This window comes from Cetorhinus maximus, chromosome 36, assembly GCF_964194155.1.
Source record: "Cetorhinus maximus chromosome 36, sCetMax3.hap1.1, whole genome shotgun sequence".
NCBI classification, from domain to species: Eukaryota; Metazoa; Chordata; class Chondrichthyes; order Lamniformes; family Cetorhinidae; genus Cetorhinus; species Cetorhinus maximus.
Window position 1 is genome coordinate 6,651,762 of NC_135914.1, and position 18,378 is coordinate 6,670,139.

The following is an 18,378-nucleotide window of genomic DNA, read 5'->3' on the forward strand; positions in this document are numbered from 1 at the left end:
TGACAATGCTCTCTGGGTGAGTTTGGACATCAAGTCCAAGGCTATTAATAGCCTTGGGAATAGTGAAGGCCATTCGGCCAGTGATGGCATCACCTCTGAACCCAATCCTGCCCTCACCAGAAACAAAGGCACAAGGGATCAGAACATCAGGATCCCAGACTCACTGCTCCCCACTACCCCAGGAGGGGGTCTGAGACCGACTGTAGTATCCCTCCCTCCCTCCCACTGCTCCCCCTCGCCCCCTGACCCCCCCCACTACCCCAGGAGGGGGTCTGAGACCGACTGTAGTATCCCTCCCTCCCTCCCACTGCTCCCCCTCGCCCCCCCACTACCCCAGGGAGGGGATCTGGGACTGACTGTAGTGTCCCTCCCTCCCTCTCACTGGCATGGCGCTGTGCTATATCAAGCAGAGTCTGCACCCACAGAGGGTGAGGGGGGCACTGCCCAGCATACAGCCCAAGTGTGTCCACCGCCTGGCTCCGCCCAGCATGTACAAGGAGGGAAACCTACCTCGCAAGCAGCTGCCCGTGTTGACCTCGCCCCGCGTGGTGGGGAACCCAGTGCCCTGCAACTCCTTCTCTGCCATCTCTCGTGCCCCCCCGTCCGTCTCCTTCTGCAGTAGGTCCAGCCCCTCGACCTCCTCCTCCTCCTCGGGCTCCGAATTCTCCTCCTGCGAGTTCTCCTCCTCCGAGTCGCCCTCTTGGCTGAGCCTCCGCTCTGAGGCCAGCCACGTCAGCTTCTCCATGGTCTCCTGCGTGACAAAGATGCCAGTAAAATATCTTAACAGCCAGGCAGCTGACAAGCCCCATTTTACATCCTGCCCCTCATCAGGAGCATTACCCCACCACCCTCCACCACTTCCCCACCCCCCACTAAATGTGATGGGGAGGTTTGACTACCTGCGAGGCCAGATGACGTCAGCCAGATATTCGACTGAGGGAAGCATCACCTGACCTTGCCCTCACCAGAAATCGGGACATTCAGGCACTCCCTATGAGGGAAGGAGTCTAAACAGGTTAATCTAGGGAATCATAACTGCTGCAAAACTCAAGTGATCATAAATTTCGGTACTGCCAGTTTCAGAACCCGAGCAATCACTGAACTCACCTTGAATCCATTTTAATACAAAAGATTATTCTGCATCCATTCTCAACTAACACTCAGTCTGGGGAGGCGGTGGTGTAGTGGTATTGTCACTGGACTAGTAATCCAGAGGCCCAGGGTAATGCTCTGGGGACCTGGGTTCGAACCCCACCACGGCAGATGGTGAAATTTGAATTCAATAAAAATCTGGAGTCAACGGTGACCATGAAACCATTGCCGATTGTTGTAAAAACCCCATCTGTTTCAGTTAATGTCCCCTTTAGGGGAGGGAAATCTGCCGTCCTTACCCGGTCTGGCCTACATGTGACTCCAGACCCACAGCCATGTGGTCGACTCTTAAATGCTCACGGAACAAGGGCAACTAGGGATGGGCAACAAATGCTGGCCCAGCCAGCGACGCCCACATCCCGTCAACGAATAAAATAATCAAGTCCAACTAGTGAATCTCTGGGACACTGCCCCTTTTATAAGGGCTGGAGAATACACCACCCAAACGCCATCAATTCAGCAGCTGTCCAGCCTAAACGCGGCTGAGTAAACAGAGGTGATCTGAGGGAATCAGCGCTTCACGTGGAGTGAGCAGTGAAGTGACCTGCGTTATGTAGACTCTGGGGAAAACCTCCTAACACTTCCTTAACTAGCACTGTGGGATCTCCACCATCCACCAAACACATGCGCCACCTCAGAGATGGACTTTGCCTGATTGTCATGAAGCTATTAGTGTATATAATATTGGTGGGAAATATTTTTATTTTTAAAACCGAGGTTTAGTCTGGATTAAAGCCGGCTAGTCTGGGTGCTTTGATGTGCACTAGTTTTGAGATATAAGAGAGATGGAGGGCATTTGCATTTTTTGAATAGAGCATTCAAGAAGTGGGGTGAAATCTGGCACCTAGCTAGCAGAGACCAAGCAATAGGTTTGTATTACTAATAAAATTGGTACAATGAAAGGGGTTTTATTGTTAGAAGAGGTGGAGTTCAAAGGGGCTGGTGATACAATGAGAATTTACATTCAATGAGATGAGCGGGATATAATCAACACAAACTGGAGGAACAGCACCTCATCTTCCGACTAGGCACTTTGCAGCCTTCCGGACTGAATATTGAGTTCAACAACTTCAGATCATGAACTCTCTCCTCCATCCCCACCCCCTTTCCGATCCCCCTTTTTCCAATAATTTATATTTTTCAATATATTTTTCTTTTCCCACTTATTTCCATTATTTTTAAATGTATTTCCATCCACTGTTTCATCTCCACCTTTTAGCCTATTTCGATCCCTTCCCCCCACCCCACCCTCACTAGGACTATCTGTCACTTGCTCGTCCTGCTTTCTACCCTTAATGTCACCATTAGCACATTCCTTAGATAACATCACCACCGTCAACACCTCTTTGTCCTTTTGTCTGTGACGTCTTTTGGTTATCTCCACCTATCACTGGCCCTCTATCCAGCTCTACCTGTCCCACCTCCCCCCCTCCCAACCAACTTATATTTCACCTCATTTCTAGATTTCCTCAGTTCTGATGAAGAGTCATACGGACTCGAAACGTTAACTGTGTTCCTCTCCGCAGATGCTGTCAGACCCGCTGAGTCTTTCCAGCTATTTTTATTTATAATCAATTGCAGTTTTGTGTGTGTGGGGCAGAGGCTATGTAAGGTCAAAGTAGCTGTAAGCCTCCAACTGTCTCTACAGGAACCAAAGTGAAAGGAACATTTTGAATTCGTACGGTGAAAATGCTTTGCCTGGTGTCTGGTTAAGTCTATGGGTTGCTGTCGCCTTATTGGAGATTAGTTTGGGAATTTGTTAGAAGTTATGATAGTAGTAATTTGTAGCCATGTGTATATATTTAACTTGTGTAAATTAATAAAATGTTTCATTTAGTTTAATATAAAACCTCTCGAGAACTGGTGGTCTGATTCCCGAATTTAGAGCTGCATCTCAAACATACCACTTAAAAATGTAGGTTATGACAGTTGTTTAAAGTTTTACTCCGGGGTTTTTAAATAACTCAGCTTTACCAACTGTGTCGGTCATAACACTGATGGACACACGCTTCACCCCCATAACAACATCCATTCTGCCTTCAAACCTCTCACCTGGAGCTCCGGGACTGAGAGTGCAGACTCCTCCGAGGCTGATGATAACACTTCTTCGTCTTCCTCATCCTGCGTCAAGTCATCAAAATCCTCATCATCATCCTCCTCCTGTCCATCTTTATCTGCTTTGTCCATCTGAGTTTTCAGGTCTTCCGGGCTCACTGCCAACTCCTCAGCACTGATAGCCTCATCGGATTTCTCGGGAAGCCTCTCCGCAAGCTCCCCATCAGCCTTCGCCTGCCCAGAGGAGCTGGGCGATTCCTCTTCATCCCCCTCAGTGGCTGATACCCGTCCCTCTGGAGAAGGTTTCTCCGCCAGGGCTCCGGAGTCAGGCGGCTGCAGCAGTTGGCTCGGGTTGTCCAGGGGTGTTTCTACGTCCAGCTCCTGACCGAGGCCCAGCACGACCTGTGGCTTCTCAGCGGTGCTCGGGGGCTCCCGATGAGGGGTTCCTGACGGGCTCTCCGACCCGAGGGGCTCCTTCCCTGTCTCGTCCACGGGCAGTGGCTGCTCCAAGTCTTCAGGCGGCTCCTTCTCCCCGGCGACCCCGGTGGGGGTGGCCAGATCTTTACTTGGCCCCGTGTCCATGTCCTCTGCTGGCTCTGTTTTCACCGCCTGCTCCTCGGAGGCCGAGCTGCAAGTTCCACCCGCGTTTTCGGGTTGAGGGCTGGGGGATTCCTTCGCCCGCTCCCCCTCCCTCCGGCCGGCGCACTCCGCAGCCTCACTCTTCGCAGGCAGTTCGGCGGCGCTCCCCGGATCAGCGCGGCGAGGGGATGCCACTCTGCTCTCCGACTCCGCGCCTCGTGGGTCAGACGGGCCTCCGCCCGGGGGCGGGTTGTCGCCGGGGGCTGCAGCCCTCTCGCCCGGGGTCTGGCGTCCCGCTGGGCCGGGCGGGGCTGCGTCGCGGGCGGCGGGGTGGGCGGGGGAGCCGGCGGAGGGCGGCTGCACGGGGCAAGTGAAGGCGGTGGGGCCCACCACCATGGTGGCCACGCGGAGGGTCTGCCCGGCGGGGACGTCGATCACGTTGCAGCCGCTGGTCAGGCTGACCAGCTTCACGCCGGCCGGCACGGTCAGGATGACCGGGGCTCTCTGGATGGAGACGGGGAGCAGGGCAGGGCGGGGGCGCCTGATCTTCGGGTCACTCCTCCCGGGCCGCCTGCCTCGGGGTTTCCTGCCGGCGGAGCTGGGGTTCAGCCAAGGGGGAGGGGGGGGCTTGTTCACGCTGAGGGGGGGGACGCCCTGAGCCTGGGGGATGGGGATGACGGGCACCGACAGGCCCGAAGGAGCGGGTTGGATCAGGCGAGGAGGGGGTCGAGCGCCTTGCTTGGGGGGCAGCAGGGGTCCCGGCTGCTTGGAGGGCACTTTCTTGACCGCTGGGTGAATCAGGACCGGCTTGCCCGCCGAGGGCCTGCGTTTGCGCCAGCGTAACTCCTTCTTCATCAGGTGGCTGACCTTGGGCTTCAGCAGCAGCGCCAGGTCCTGGGGGATCAGCAGGGGGGCAGCCGCTGACCGCCCACTGCCCCCTGGCCCCGGTCCCCCTGCTCCCTCAGGGAGCCCAGAGTCCGGGCAGCTGGTGTCGGCTTCGGTACTGCCCGCTGGCTCCTCACCGCCACATCTGGCCTCGGCTTTACTCTGCTCAAACCACCGGCAGATGGACGGTAAACTCCTCTGTAATAAAAGACAAGGACAGAATTACTCCCCAAGGCAGAAGAGTCAGAGAAACACACAGTATGAAGCCATTCAGCCCATCGTGCTCCGTGCCAGCTCGTTGAGAGAGCTGCACAGTGACACCAGCTTTCCCCACTCACTCTGTAAATGTTTCCTTTTTTAATAATTAACCAGTTTTCTTTTCAAGTCACCGTTCAATCGGATTCCACCTCCCTTTCAGGCACAGCACATTACAGCAGGAACAGTGTAGAGGGAGCTTTACTCTGTATCTAACCCCGTGCTGTACCTGTCCTGGGAGTGTTTGATGGGGACAGTGTAGAGGGAGCTTTACTCTGTATCTAACCCCGTGCTGTACCTGTCCTGGGAGTGTTTGATGGGGACAGTGTAGAGGGAGCTTTACTCTGTATCTAACCCCATGCTGTACCTGTCCTGGGAGTGTTTGATGGGGACAGTGTAGAGGGAGCTTTACTCTGTATCTAACCCCGTGCTGTACCTGTCCTGGGAGTGTTTGATGGGGACAGTGTAGAGGGAGCTTTACTCTGTATCTAACCCCGTGCTGTACCTGTCCTGGGAGTGTTTGATGGGGACAGTGTAGAGGGAGCTTTACTCTGCATCTAACCCCGTGCTGTACCTGTCCTGGGAGTGTTTGATGGGGACAGTGTAGAGGGAGCTTTACTCTGCATCTAACCCCGTGCTGTACCTGTCCTGGGAGTGTTTGATGGGGACGGTGTAGAGGGAGCTTTACTCTGTATCTAACCCCATGCTGTACCTGTCCTGGGAGTGTTTGATGGGGACAGTGTAGAGGGAGCTTTACTCTGTATCTAACCCCGTGCTGTACCTGTCCTGGGAGTGTTTGATGGGGATGGTGTAGAGGGAGCATTACTCTGTATCTAACCCCGTGCTGTACCTGTCCTGGGAGTGTTTGATGGGGACGGTGTAGAGGGAGCTTTACTCTGTATCTAACCCCGTGCTGTACCTGTCCTGGGAGTGTTTGATGGGGACGGTGTAGAGGGAGCTTTACTCTGTATCTAACCCCGTGCTGTACCTGTCCTGGGAGTGTTTGATGGGGACAGTGTAGAGGGAGCTTTACTCTGTATCTAACCCCGTGCTGTACCTGTCCTGGGAGTGTTTGATGGGGACAGTGTAGAGGGAGCTTTACTCTGTATCTAACCCCGTGCTGTACCTGTCCTGGGAGTGTTTGATGGGGACAGTGTAGAGGGAGCTTTACTCTGTATCTAACCCCGTGCTGTACCTGTCCTGGGGGTGTTTGATGGGGACAGTGTAGAGGGAGCTTTACTCTGCATCTAACCCCGTGCTGTACCTGTCCTGGGAGTGTTTGATGGGGACGGTGTAGAGGGAGCTTTACTCTGCATCTAACCCCGTGCTGTACCTGTCCTGGGAGTGTTTGATGGGGACGGTGTAGAGGGAGCTTTACTCTGTATCTAACCCCGTGCTGTACCTGTCCTGGGAGTGTTTGATGGGGACGGTGTAGAGGGAGCTTTACTCTGTATCTAACCCCGTGCTGTACCTGTCCTGGGAGTGTTTGATGGGGACAGTGTAGAGGGAGCTTTACTCAGTATCTAACCCCGTGTTGTACCTGTCCTGGGAGTGTTTGATGGGGACGGTGTAGAGGGAGCTTTACTCTGTATCTAACCCCGTGCTGTACCTGTCCTGGGAGTGTTTGATGGGGACAGTGTAGAGGGAGCTTTACTCTGTATCTAACCCCGTGCTGTACCTGTCCTGGGAGTGTTTGATGGGGACAGTGTAGAGGGAGCTTTACTCTGTATCTAACCCCGTGCTGTACCTGTCCTGGGAGTGTTTGATGGGGACAGTGTAGAGGGAGCTTTACTCTGTATCTAACCCCGTGCTGTACCTGTCCTGGGAGTGTTTGATGGGGACAGTGTAGAGGGAGCTTTACTCTGTATCTAACCCCGTGCTGTACCTGTCCTGGGAGTGTTTGATGGGGACGGTGTAGAGGGAGCTTTACTCTGTATCTAACCCCGTGCTGTACCTGTCCTGGGAGTGTTTGATGGGGACGGTGTAGAGGGAGCTTTACTCTGTATCTAACCCCATGCTGTACCTGTCCGGGGAGTGTTTGATGGGGACAGTGTGCTAAGTCCTAACAGCGATATCCTTCACCTTAATGGCGCCGGTTGATGAAGATGAGGATGATTTCAGTGCTCACCTGAAGCCAGAAGGGAAGCTTGTTCTCCTCTCTCTCAATGGGCGGACACCTGTCCTCAGGATGCACGGCTGTGAACAGGCTTGGCATCGGCAGCACCATCTTCCTCTTCTTGTAAAGCTGTCAAGAGAAAAAAAGTGAAGTGTCTGACTCCCCGCCCTGGTATCCTGGAGAACACACAACAGCAGAGCGCCAATCAGTAACCTTGGCTGAACCACTCGCTCCCCAAAGCGGCTCAATTTAAAATCCTTATCCTGATGTTCAAATCCTTCCCCTCCGCTGTGACCCCCTCCAGCCCTGAAATTTAAACCCAGCCAGTGACTGTTGAGCGGGTGATCATTTGCCTTGCTCTGTCCATCCCCTCAATATGTGGGGTTGGGGAATTGTCACGCTGCACACTCAGCCTCCTTCCCAAGCCCATGGACGCTCAGGATGATTGTCCCCTCGGCACAGACCATGGATAGAACCTGGGAAACTCCGAGCCGTGCTGCTGCTGCTGCTGATTCACAACAGGAGCGGGACCCCCCGACATCCCCTGTGCTCGCTGGCCCACCTCAGCTCCCAGTCTGCCAGGGCCTCCATTTTTAAAATCCTCATCCTCATTTTCTAAGCTCCACCATGGCATCAGCCCCAAGCTCCTCCAGCCGCACAACCCTCTGGGATACCTGCACTCCTCCAATGGCCCCGATCTGTATCGCTGACAACCAAGCCTTGGGCACAGAGGGACATTAATGTGTTGGTTATGTCACTGAACTGGTAATCCAGAGGCTGAGGTTAATGATTCAGAGACAGGAGTTCAAAACCCAACACAGCAGCTGGGGGAATTTGAATTCAATTAATTAAATAGATCGGGAATAAAAAGCTAGTCTCAGTAACGGTGACCACGAAACTCTCACCGATTGTTGTAAAGACCCATCTGGTCCACTAATGTCCTTTAAGGGAGGGAACTCTGCCGTCCTTACCCGGTCTGGCCTACCTGTAACTCCAGACCCACAGCAGTGGGATTGGCTCTTACCTGCCCCTCTGAAATGGCCGAGCGAGACCCTCAGTTGTATTCAAGGCAGTGGTGAGCCACACCTGACTCTCTCTCCTCCTTGAAACCAACCTCTCTGACCAAGCGTTTGGCCACGTGCGCCTAATGACTAACTCCTTACGAGGCTCAGAGTCACAGATTGTTCGATTCTGGGACATCTTCAAACGTTAAAGGGGACATTGGGGAAGGGGGAGTATTCTAGGGGGGGTTCCCGCTCCTGGCGAAAGCTCAGAGGCCCCTCCAGTGGATACTGATCACGGAGGCTGCAAGGAGGGGGGGCAGCCAGGGTTAGCTGGAGCCCCTCTTATGGTCAAACACAGCCGGCGAGCGGTTGAAGTGCAGCGGGCCTCACACCAGCAGTCGCCCCGATCCTCCCACCACATCCACAAGCGTGCTCTCTCAGTCACCACCCAGGACATCGGGAGGTGCTGTTAGGGATGGGGGTTGCGGGGGAGGGTGCAGGCTGGGGTCTGTTGCTGGCGGCGACCATTCCAAGACGCTGGCTGAAAAGGCACCCCCCCCCCCACCCCCCCCACCCCGAACACCTCACTCACCTTGATCACGTTGTCCGGAGCGCGGCTGACACTCAGATTCTTGATCCGGACAGACAGCTGATGGTAGGTCTTGGGGGGCATGAGGTACTGACTGATCAGCGGCTTAGGGAAGTCTGTTCCCTCAAAGTGCTTCAAGCCCAGGACCAGCAAACTGCAAAGTCCAGGAAACAGAGAGAGATAAACAGAACAGGTTACCGAATAACAGGGGGCCAGGGGTGGGGGAGGGGGTGGAATAATTCGACCCAGACCATCACAAGTACAGAACAGGGCTGTCTGACCCTGACCAGAGGAAGCATCATTGAGTTGCTCGAGTCTGCTCCATCGTGCAATGAGATCATGGCCTCCTTCAACCCAAGTTGGTCCCAAAGCCAGTAATGGCCTCACCGCCACCCCCACGCCCACCCCCACCCAAAAAAATCTATCCATCTCCATCTGTATATATTTAATTAACCCGAACCCCGGCCTCAGCAGCTTTCCTGGGGGAAAGAGTTCCAGGTTTCCACCCCCCTGTGTGTGTGAAGTGCTTTCTGACGTCACCCCTGAACGGCCTGGCTCGAATTTGAAGGTTCTGCCCCCCCATTTTGTTCTAGACTCTGCCCCCCAACAGCAGGGGAAATAGTTTCGCTCTGTCGACCCCATGGAAACCTTTAATCATCTTAAACCCCTCGATTAGATCACCCCTTAATCTCCCATTCTCTAGGGAGTACAAGTCTAGTCTGCGCAACCTGTCCTGGTAAATTAACCCTTTAAGCTCCGTTTTTTTAAAAATTCACTTGTAAGGATGTGGGCATCACTGGCTGGGCCCAGCATTTATTGCCCATCCCTAGTTGCCCCTTGAGAAGGTGGTGGTGAGCTGCCTTTTTGAGCCGCTGCAGTCCCTGTGGTGTAGGTACACCCACCGTGCTGTTAGGGAGGGAGTTCCAGGATTTTGACCCAGCGACAGTGAAGGGACGGCCGATATATTTCCAAGTCAGGGTGGTGAGTGGCTTGGAGGGGAACTTCCAGGTGGTGGTGTTCCCCGTGTACCTGCTGCCCTTGTCCTTCTAGATAGTAGCAGTCGTGGGTTTGGAAGGTGCTGTCTAAGGAGCCTTGGTGAGTTCCTGCAGTGCATCTTGTAAATGGTACACACACTGCTGCCACTGTGTGTCAGTGGTGGAGGGAGTGAATGTTTGTGGATGTGGTGCCAATCAAGCGGGGCTGCTTTGTCCTGGATGGTGTCGAGCTTCTTGAGTGTTGTGAGAGCTGCACTCCTCCAGGCAAGTGGAAAGTATTCCATCACACTCCTGACTTGTGCCTTGTAGATGGTGGACAGGCTTTGGGGAGTCAGGAGGTGAGTTACTCTCCGCAGGATTCCCAGCCTCTGACCTGCTCTTGTAGCCACAGTATTTATATGGCTGGACCAGTTCAGTTTCTGGTCAATGGTAACCCCCAGGATGTTGATAGTGGGGGATTCAGTGATGGTAATGCCATTGAACGTCAAGGGGCGATGGTTGGATTCTCTCTTGTTGGAGATGGTCATTGCCTGGCATTTGTGTGGCGCGAATGTTACTTGCCACTTGTCAGTCCAAGCCTGGATATTGTCCAGGTCTTGCTGCATTTGGACATGGACTGCTTCAGTATCTGAGGAGTCACGAATGGTGCTGAACATTGTGCAATCATCAGCGAACATCCCCACTTCTGGCCTTATGATGGAAGGAAAGTCATTGATGAAGCAGCTGAAGATGGTTGGGCTGAGGACACTACCCTGTCACTGGGTCAAAATCCTGGAACTCCCTCCCTAACAGCACAGTGGGTGCACCTACACCACAAGGTCTGCAGCGGTTCTAGAAGGCAGCTCATCACCACCTTCTCAAGGGGCAATTAGGGATGGGCAATAAATTCTGGTCTAGCCAGTGATGCCTACATTCCGAAAATGAATACAAAACATACCGGAGCTTAAAGGGCTAATTTACCAGGACAGGTTGCAAAGACTAGACTAGACTAGGCTCATATTCCCTTAAGAATAGAAGATTAAGGGGTGGTCATTCTAGTGAATCTGCTCTGCTGTGTTATGTTTTTGTATCTGTCCTAGAAGCTTTTAGAGAATCCTGTACCCATCCCCTCAGTCCCTCTGCTCTGCCAGAATTCCCAGCTTCTCGTCATTTCGAAAATAACCTCATCCATCCTTCTCAGGATGCACCAGGGATGAGCCACACACTTTCCACACTGAACTCCATCTGTAAGGATACTGCTCAAAGTCACCGTCTCAGCCACTAACCCATCCCCATCCCCTTCCAACTGAACGGCTGGGGAGAGATTTGGAGGGACAGCCAGGGGCAGCTGATCGCTGCCCAGGGATCTGTATCCCAGCAAGAGGCAGGGGAGCAGGCAGGGTGAGAGAGACAGGAACCCCACCAACTCCCTTTGCTAGCAGGTACCGCGTACCGTCGCACCGCGAGGAACCTACTTGTCTTCTCCTTTACTGAACCAAATTTTATCCTTTGGATGTTTGGGTTGCAGAACAGAGTGTGGCAGGAGCTCCGGGTACATGAAGACTTTCCTGGTGGCCAGGATCCACGCCACTTCTTTTGGCAAATAATTGGACTCGTCAACTGTGCGACAAAAGGAGATGCCCTTAAAAACTGACAATAAGCAGACGACAAATCGTAAAGTGACTGCATGCCCAGCAATTGGAACTGAACGTTTCTCCTGCAATGTGGTCAGTGGACTGGAAACTGGGCGCGCAAGAGGCGGCACACGAGAGAGAGCGAGACAGCGCGAGAGAGAGCGAGACAGCGCGAGAGAGAGCGAGACAGCGCGAGAGAGAGCGAGACAGCGCGAGAGAGAGCGAGACAGCGCGAGAGAGAGCGAGACAGCGCGAGAGAGAGCGAGACAGCGCGAGAGAGAGCGAGACAGCGCGAGAGAGAGCGAGACAGCGCGAGAGAGAGCGAGACAGCGCGAGAGAGAGCGAGACAGCGCGAGAGAGAGCGAGACAGCGCGAGAGAGAGCGAGACAGCGCGAGAGAGAGCGAGACAGCGCGAGAGAGAGCGACAGCGCGAGAGAGAGCGACAGCGCGAGAGAGCGAGACAGCGCGAGAGAGCGACAGCGCGAGAGAGAGCGACAGCGCGAGAGAGAGGGACAGCGCGAGAGAGAGCGACAGCGCGAGAGAGAGCGACAGCGCGAGAGAGCGGGACAGCGCGAGAGAGAGGGACAGCGCGAGAGAGAGGGACAGCGCGAGAGAGAGGGACAGCGCGAGAGAGAGGGACAGGGCGAGAGAGCGACAGCGCGAGAGCGACAGCGCGAGAGAGCGAGGCAGCGAGAGAGCGAGGCAGCGAGAGAGCGAGGCAGCGAGAGAGCGAGGCAGCGAGAGAGCGAGGCAGCGCGAGAGAGCGAGAGAGCGAGGCAGCGAGAGAGCGACAGCGCGAGAGAGCGAGGCAGCGAGAGGGCGACAGCGCGAGAGGGCGACAGCGCGAGAGGGCGACAGCGCGAGAGGGCGACAGCGCGAGAGGGCGACAGCGCGAGAGGGCGAGAGAGCGAGAGGGCGAGAGAGCGACAGCACGAGAGAGCGAGGGAGGTGATGGTGGTAGGGAAGTGGGGGGGGTGGATTCCTCCCAGCCTTGACTAGGAATAGTTGTTGGCCGCCACTGCTTTGTGGGATCTTGCTATGTACAAAATGGCTGCCACATTTGCCTTCATTCGACCCAGAGAGTGGGTTGAATGTGGAACTCACTACCACAGAGACTGGTTGTGACAAAAGGAAGAGATGCATTTAAGGGGAAGTTAGGGAGAGGAACAGCCGGCTGTGCTGACAGGGTGAGACGGAGCGGTGGGGAATGAGGCAGGCAGGTGTGGAACATAAACGGCAGCATGCTGGGCTACGAACACTCTGTAATTTGATATAATACATCAACAATCATGGCGCACACAGAGTGCTGAGAGATTTGAGAGAGAGACGGGGAGGCGGTGGGGAGAGTAGGTGAGCGCTGTATCAACATAGGCGTTCCTCCAGAGAACAATCACTCAACTCACATCGTCTGTTCATCTTCTGGTCATCTTTTGGCGGAGGGATCTTCACATGGGGTTTAACGCTGCTATCAAACTCCTCGACCAGCGCCAGCGCCTCTCTCAAGTTGCAGGGCGAAAACGTGGAGCTGAAATCCAGCTCCTTGGTCAAGTAAAGCTCCCTGGCCTTCTCCGCAAAGCTGTCCAGCTCTTTCTGAAGGGGAACACACACACACACACAACACACAGGATTGGCTGCATGCTCTCACACTGCCTGGGCAACCAGGACACCAGAAATAGGAGCAGGAGTAGACCCCACAGCCCCTCGAGCCTGCCCCGCCATTCAATACGACCCTGGCTGATCTCGAGCTTCAACTCCATTCTCCCACCCTCCCCATATCCCTCGACTCCCTGAGAGAGCTAAAGTCTGTCTGTCCCCAGCCTTAAATGTATTCAGCGATGGAGCATCCACAACCCTCTGAGGTAGAGAATTCCAAAGATTCACAACCCTTTGAGTGAAGTAATTTCTCCTCATCTCAGTCCTAAGCGATCGGCCCCCTTACCCCGAGACTGTGCCCCCCGGTGTTTTAGATTCTCCGACCGGGGGAACAGTCTCTCAGTGTCCACCCTGTCAAACCCCCTCAGAATCTTGTAGGTTTCAATGAGATCACCTCTCATTCTTCTGAACTCCAGAGAATATAAAACCAATTTACTCAGCCTCTCGTCGTAGGACGACCCCCTCATCTCAGGGACCAGTCTAGAGAACCTTCACTGTACCGCCTCCAACACAAGTCTATTCTTCTTTTTAAGTGTGGAGGCTAGAACTGCACATAGTACACAGATTCATCTGGTGCAGCAGCCAACACTTAGAAAGTGTCGTTAAGCAAGGTGCCTCACAGGAGCTTAAATCACATAAACTTTGACCCCGAGCCTCAGAAGGTGGCAGTAAGACAGGCGGTAGGTCTCTGCGCTTCTCCAATTCCTCCTGCCCGTTCCCCGATTCCCATCGCACCACCACTGGCGGCCGTGCCTCCAGCTGCCTGGGGCCCCGAGCTCCGGCATTTCCTCCCTACAACCTGTCCGCCCCCTCTCTCCTCCTCATTCTGCTCCCAACACACGCCCACTTTGAAAACTGCTCCAATATCTTACCGTGGTCCGGTGTCAAATTTTGTCTGCTAGCCTTCCTGCATCAAAGGCGCTATATAAATTCGGTTTGTTGTTAGCCCACCCATTGCCTCCACCCTCAGTAAACTCCGACACACTGAATTTAAACTCCCTGTCCCCAAATCTGGGATCTCCAATGGCCTTTTAGACCCTCCCCCCGCCACAACTCCCAAAAGTTTCACCACCCTGACCCCTCTCCCACCCACCCTTCAGCCCTCTCCCCAGGGTCCTACATCTCTCTCTCTCTCTCTCTCTCTGTCCACATTTAAAAACCCTCTCAGGAGCCTGTTGCTGCGCTGCAAAAATTCTACGCGATTCTCTCTCGGTGCTGTGAGACAGGGCGTCGGAGTCACTCCCAGGGTTATTTGGCACGTACTTCGAAGGCAGGGCTCAGCCCCAACACTCACCAGGAAGAGCCTGGACGTCGCTGCCTCTTGTCTGAGGCCCGAGTTGATGCTGGTGAGAAGGTGGACCTGGGTGAGAAGCTGGACGTGCTGCGGGGGACAATAACAAGACAGCACATTTCATTTAATCGAAGCCTTCAAAAAATCACCGGGGGTTCCAACGCAGGAAATACTGTTTCCATTGGGAAACTGTCTTCCAGGAGGGTCGGTAACCAGAGGGGACACAGATTGAAGGGAATCGGCAAAAGGACTGGGGGTTGTTGGGGGGCGGGGGGAGAGGAGGAGAATTTTTTTTTTTTTTACACAGCGAGTTGTTGTGATCTGGAAGGCGCTGCCTGAAAGGGCGGTGGAAGCAGATTCAATAGGAACTTTCAAAAGAGGGGGGGAATCGGATAAATACTTGAAATGAAAGATTTGTGGGGGGGGTGTAACGTGGGACTAATAGGATGACTCTGTCAAACAGCCGGAGACGGACATGATGAGCCCGACAGCCTGCTTCTGTGTTACATGGTGCGGTGACTGGTGGCAGCAGGAAGTGGGGGAAACAGATAGTCTCACCATGCTTTCTCAGTTAACGTAGAGAACGCAAACCAGTTTCATCCACCTCCTGCTTCCTCGACTTGCTTCTGAGGGGCAAGATAGTTCAATCGGTGACAGAGGGTGCGCCATATGGGCTGCACAAAGCTGACAGGACCCAAGTATCTGATAGGACACAAATTATTCAGCGGCAAAGCACTTTCCTCTCGCACATGATCCAAACAGATGAGTTTCCTCTTTTCCATCTCACAATGTTGCCCTGAAGGGAATGGTTTCCTGATGCCCAAAACACTGCACCCTGCCTCACCCCCCACCCCTCCAGACCTCATGTGCACCATGATCATTACCAAGGGAACAGGACAGGCTGGGGGGTAGGGGGGAGGAGAAGGGAACAAGTTGACTTTGCCTCCAGGGTCCGACATTTAACTATCAGGATCGGGAGCAGCAGAAGACTTTTACCCTTCGATTCAGCACACTATTTCCAGTGACCTCCACACACCCGCTAACCCAACCTCCCAGCTGCTTCCCCAAGACTTGCAGGAACATAAAAATATAACAGGGGCAGGCTGTTTGGCCCCTCGAGCCTCACCCGCCATTCAGTACTATCCCGGGCTAATCATCTGCTTCACCCCCCACCTTCCTGCACTATCACTTGGCCCCCTTAGTGTCTAAAAGTCTCTCTATCCCAGCCTTGAATCCACTCGCTGACTGAGCTTCCACAGCCTCTGGGGTAAGAGAACAGCAAAGATTCACTAACATCCCAGTGAATAAACTTCTCCTCATCTCGGGTCCCAAACGGCCGACCCCTTACCCTGAGACCGTGCCCCCGTGTTCTAGACTCCGCAGCCGGGGGTGGGGGGGAGAAACAGCCTCACAATCCCTCTCCGAATTAACCCCAGGGTCAATGAGCTGATTTTAGAGAAGAAAGGAACCGGGGTGACTGGGATAGTTCACCTAAACTGCAGGGGGCGGGGGGGAATTAAGAGGAGGAGGGGGCAGCCAGGGTCCCCGTTCCTGATCGCTGCTCAGCGAGGGATTTCCGGTGAGGAAAGGACGCCCTCCACAGTTGAATATCTTCTGCCTCAAAACGGGAAGGAATGTGACTGGCACTTGCCCAGCCGGACCGAGCAGCGGCAGGGTGAGCCGGGTCGGTGGGGGGGGGGAGACCGATGAAGCGGTGACAGAGGCTTGGGTGCCTCAGATGAACGCAGCCTGGGCTGCCCATTTACCTGCTGCATCTGCTGCTGAAGCTGCAGTTTCTGCTGCTGGTCCAGGAACAGCGTCTCCGGCTGCTGGCTCCTCCTGGCGGCGGGCTTGACCTCTGTGACCGACGCCTGGTGCTTGGCTTTCCGTTGCCGGAGTTGCTCGATCTGGGCTTTCACCGTCCGGTGTTGCTCAGTCAGTATGTTCGCCAGCGGTTCCTCAAACCTGCGCCGGGGTTTAATAAAAAACACGTGCAGTGCCATTCAGATCACACGGACAGACAACACGTCCCATCCAGCAACAACCTTTCGATTTCCCATTGTTCACACAATGTGAGGAAGCAAAGGAGAAAGGTGAGGTGGGGGGGGGTAAAAAATTAAACCCACCTTAACTTCCAAACTACTTTAACAGCTGCAGTTTCATTACTTTTGCCACACAAAATGGAGTCCACTCGGAAGTGCCTATGGCCCTCGATTATAAGAGGGCTCACCATTTTTCTTGAACATTTTATATTGAGGCCGTAGCATTTTCGAAGCCTCCAGCGATTTCTCACCGTCACCAGGTACGTCCAGGAGCTGAAAACAATCAGCATCTCCCGACTGTCACTGTGCATCACCCAGGAAACCGACCACATCAAACTCAGAGCAAGCACCAAACCCACACGACGACGTCAGGAGATGGGGCTCACACCCGCTTCAGAGATACAAGAGCTGAGAGAATTCGACGGGTCAGTCAAAGGCTCAGGAAGCCCTAACAGGAGAGGAGACCACTCTTGGTGCTGCTTCGGTTGAGGTTAGCGAAACGAGCACAGAGCAAAGTAGAAACACTCAGGTCTGTGTGTCTCAGAATGGGATCCCTTTACCCGAGGGTGGGGAGAGCGAGCGCACGCGAGGGCGCGGGAGGCGGGGGTGCAAGAGGCAGCGGGGAGCGTGCGAGAGCCGGGGGAGGGAGACAGGGAGGAGGCCCTATAGTCAGTCTGAGTGACCCTGTGCTAGAGAGGAGGCTGACCATCCAGGGTGACAATTCCCCAAATGACACGCATCAGCCCCACTGATATAAACCACACAGATATGGAGCAGGGCCATAGATCAATGTGGGCTGTGATGCCCTCCATGGTCGATCACCCACCCGACATTCACCGGCTGGGTCTCACTGCTAAAGTATTGTGCATTGTCCAGGATACCAGCGTGTGCCCACTACCCCAGGAAGACTTTGAGAGAGGTAAAAACCGGGATTGAAACAAGTTTCGATGCAGGCTTCCATCACCTGTTGTCAGTGTTGTGAATGTCTAGGTTCATCATTCATATGTTTTAGAACATAACTTTTGGCTTTAGGATTTAAAGTTTAAACTGTAACAAATGGGGACACCAGACTGAGAAACTGATAAGCAACTCTGACGTAAATGCAACTCAGACAAGCCTGGGTTTAGCTCACTTAAAAGGTAAGCTTTATCTTGCAAGGTCAGTGGTATAGGTGTAAAACTTAAATGAATGACCCCCCCACCCCCGGTTTCGTAAGGAAGCCAGAAGGCCGACTCTCAATTCAATAGAAGATTTAAAATGATGTAAAAAGTTGCCAGATCAAACCGTGATAAGCAGGCCCTGAGATTCTGGATGGAGGGCAATTACACCCAACAGAAATATAAATTCTTCATATCCGTTAGAATCAAAGAGATGGATTGGAGGTAAAATAATCTGTTTGCATTTCTGGTTGAAACATCTCAAAGCATGCCATGTTACCATGGAGATAGTGAATCAGGGTGCAGCCTTGAGTAGAAGGTTCTTTCGTTTAATTTATCTGTGTGTGTTTGCTGACAGAAGCAGGCAGTTCAGTTTGCATTTCTTGAGGGAAAGGCAGTTGGAAGGTCGGCTCTAGCTTGGTAGCAAGTGGAAGGAATCTACAGTGGTCCTCACAGAACCTTGTTGCAGAAAACAGTCACCATGGAAAGCTGTGGGAAGACAGTTGGATATCTGCCGGCAACCCGAACAAGGTGGAGGGTCGCTTAGCCAAAATGCTAATCAGAGGCTAGGAATCGTGCAACGAGTAACTCGCCTCCTGACTCCCCAAAGCCTGTCCACCATCTACAAGGCACAAGTCAGGAGTGTGATGGAATATTCCCCACTTGCCTGCATGAGTGCAACTCCAACAACACTCAAGAAGCTCGACACCATCCAGGACAAAGCAGCCCCACTTGATTGGCACCACATCCACAAACATTCACTCCGTCCACCACCGATGCACAGTAGCAGCAGTGTGTACACCATCTAGTAGATGCACTGCAGGAATTCACCAAGACTCCTTCGACAGCACATTCCAAACCCATGACCATTACCATCTCGAAGGACAAGGGCAACAGATAGATGGAACGCCACCACCTGGAAGTTCTCCTCCAAGTCACTCACCATCCTGACTTGGAAATATATCAGCCATTCCTTCACTGTTGCTGGGTCA

The 18,378-nt window shown here is 53.7% G+C and overlaps 1 protein-coding gene across 3 annotated transcripts in view; it reads right to left on the bottom strand.

The window, feature by feature from the left end:
- Positions 1–18,378, bottom strand: part of gon4lb (gon-4 like b) — a 74,840-nt gene that overhangs the window by 20,507 nt on the left and 35,955 nt on the right. For all 3 annotated transcript variants that reach the window (XM_078534112.1, XM_078534111.1, XM_078534110.1), the window contains exons 15-22: positions 15,954–16,152; positions 14,191–14,277; positions 12,647–12,833; positions 11,085–11,229; positions 8,639–8,789; positions 7,055–7,171; positions 3,205–4,869; positions 511–751 (exon numbers count right to left, since the gene is read on the bottom strand). In XM_078534112.1, coding sequence (XP_078390238.1) covers positions 511–751; positions 3,205–4,869; positions 7,055–7,171; positions 8,639–8,789; positions 11,085–11,229; positions 12,647–12,833; positions 14,191–14,277; positions 15,954–16,152 — 2,792 coding nt within the window. The remainder of the gene's footprint in view (positions 1–510; positions 752–3,204; positions 4,870–7,054; positions 7,172–8,638; positions 8,790–11,084; positions 11,230–12,646; positions 12,834–14,190; positions 14,278–15,953; positions 16,153–18,378) is intronic.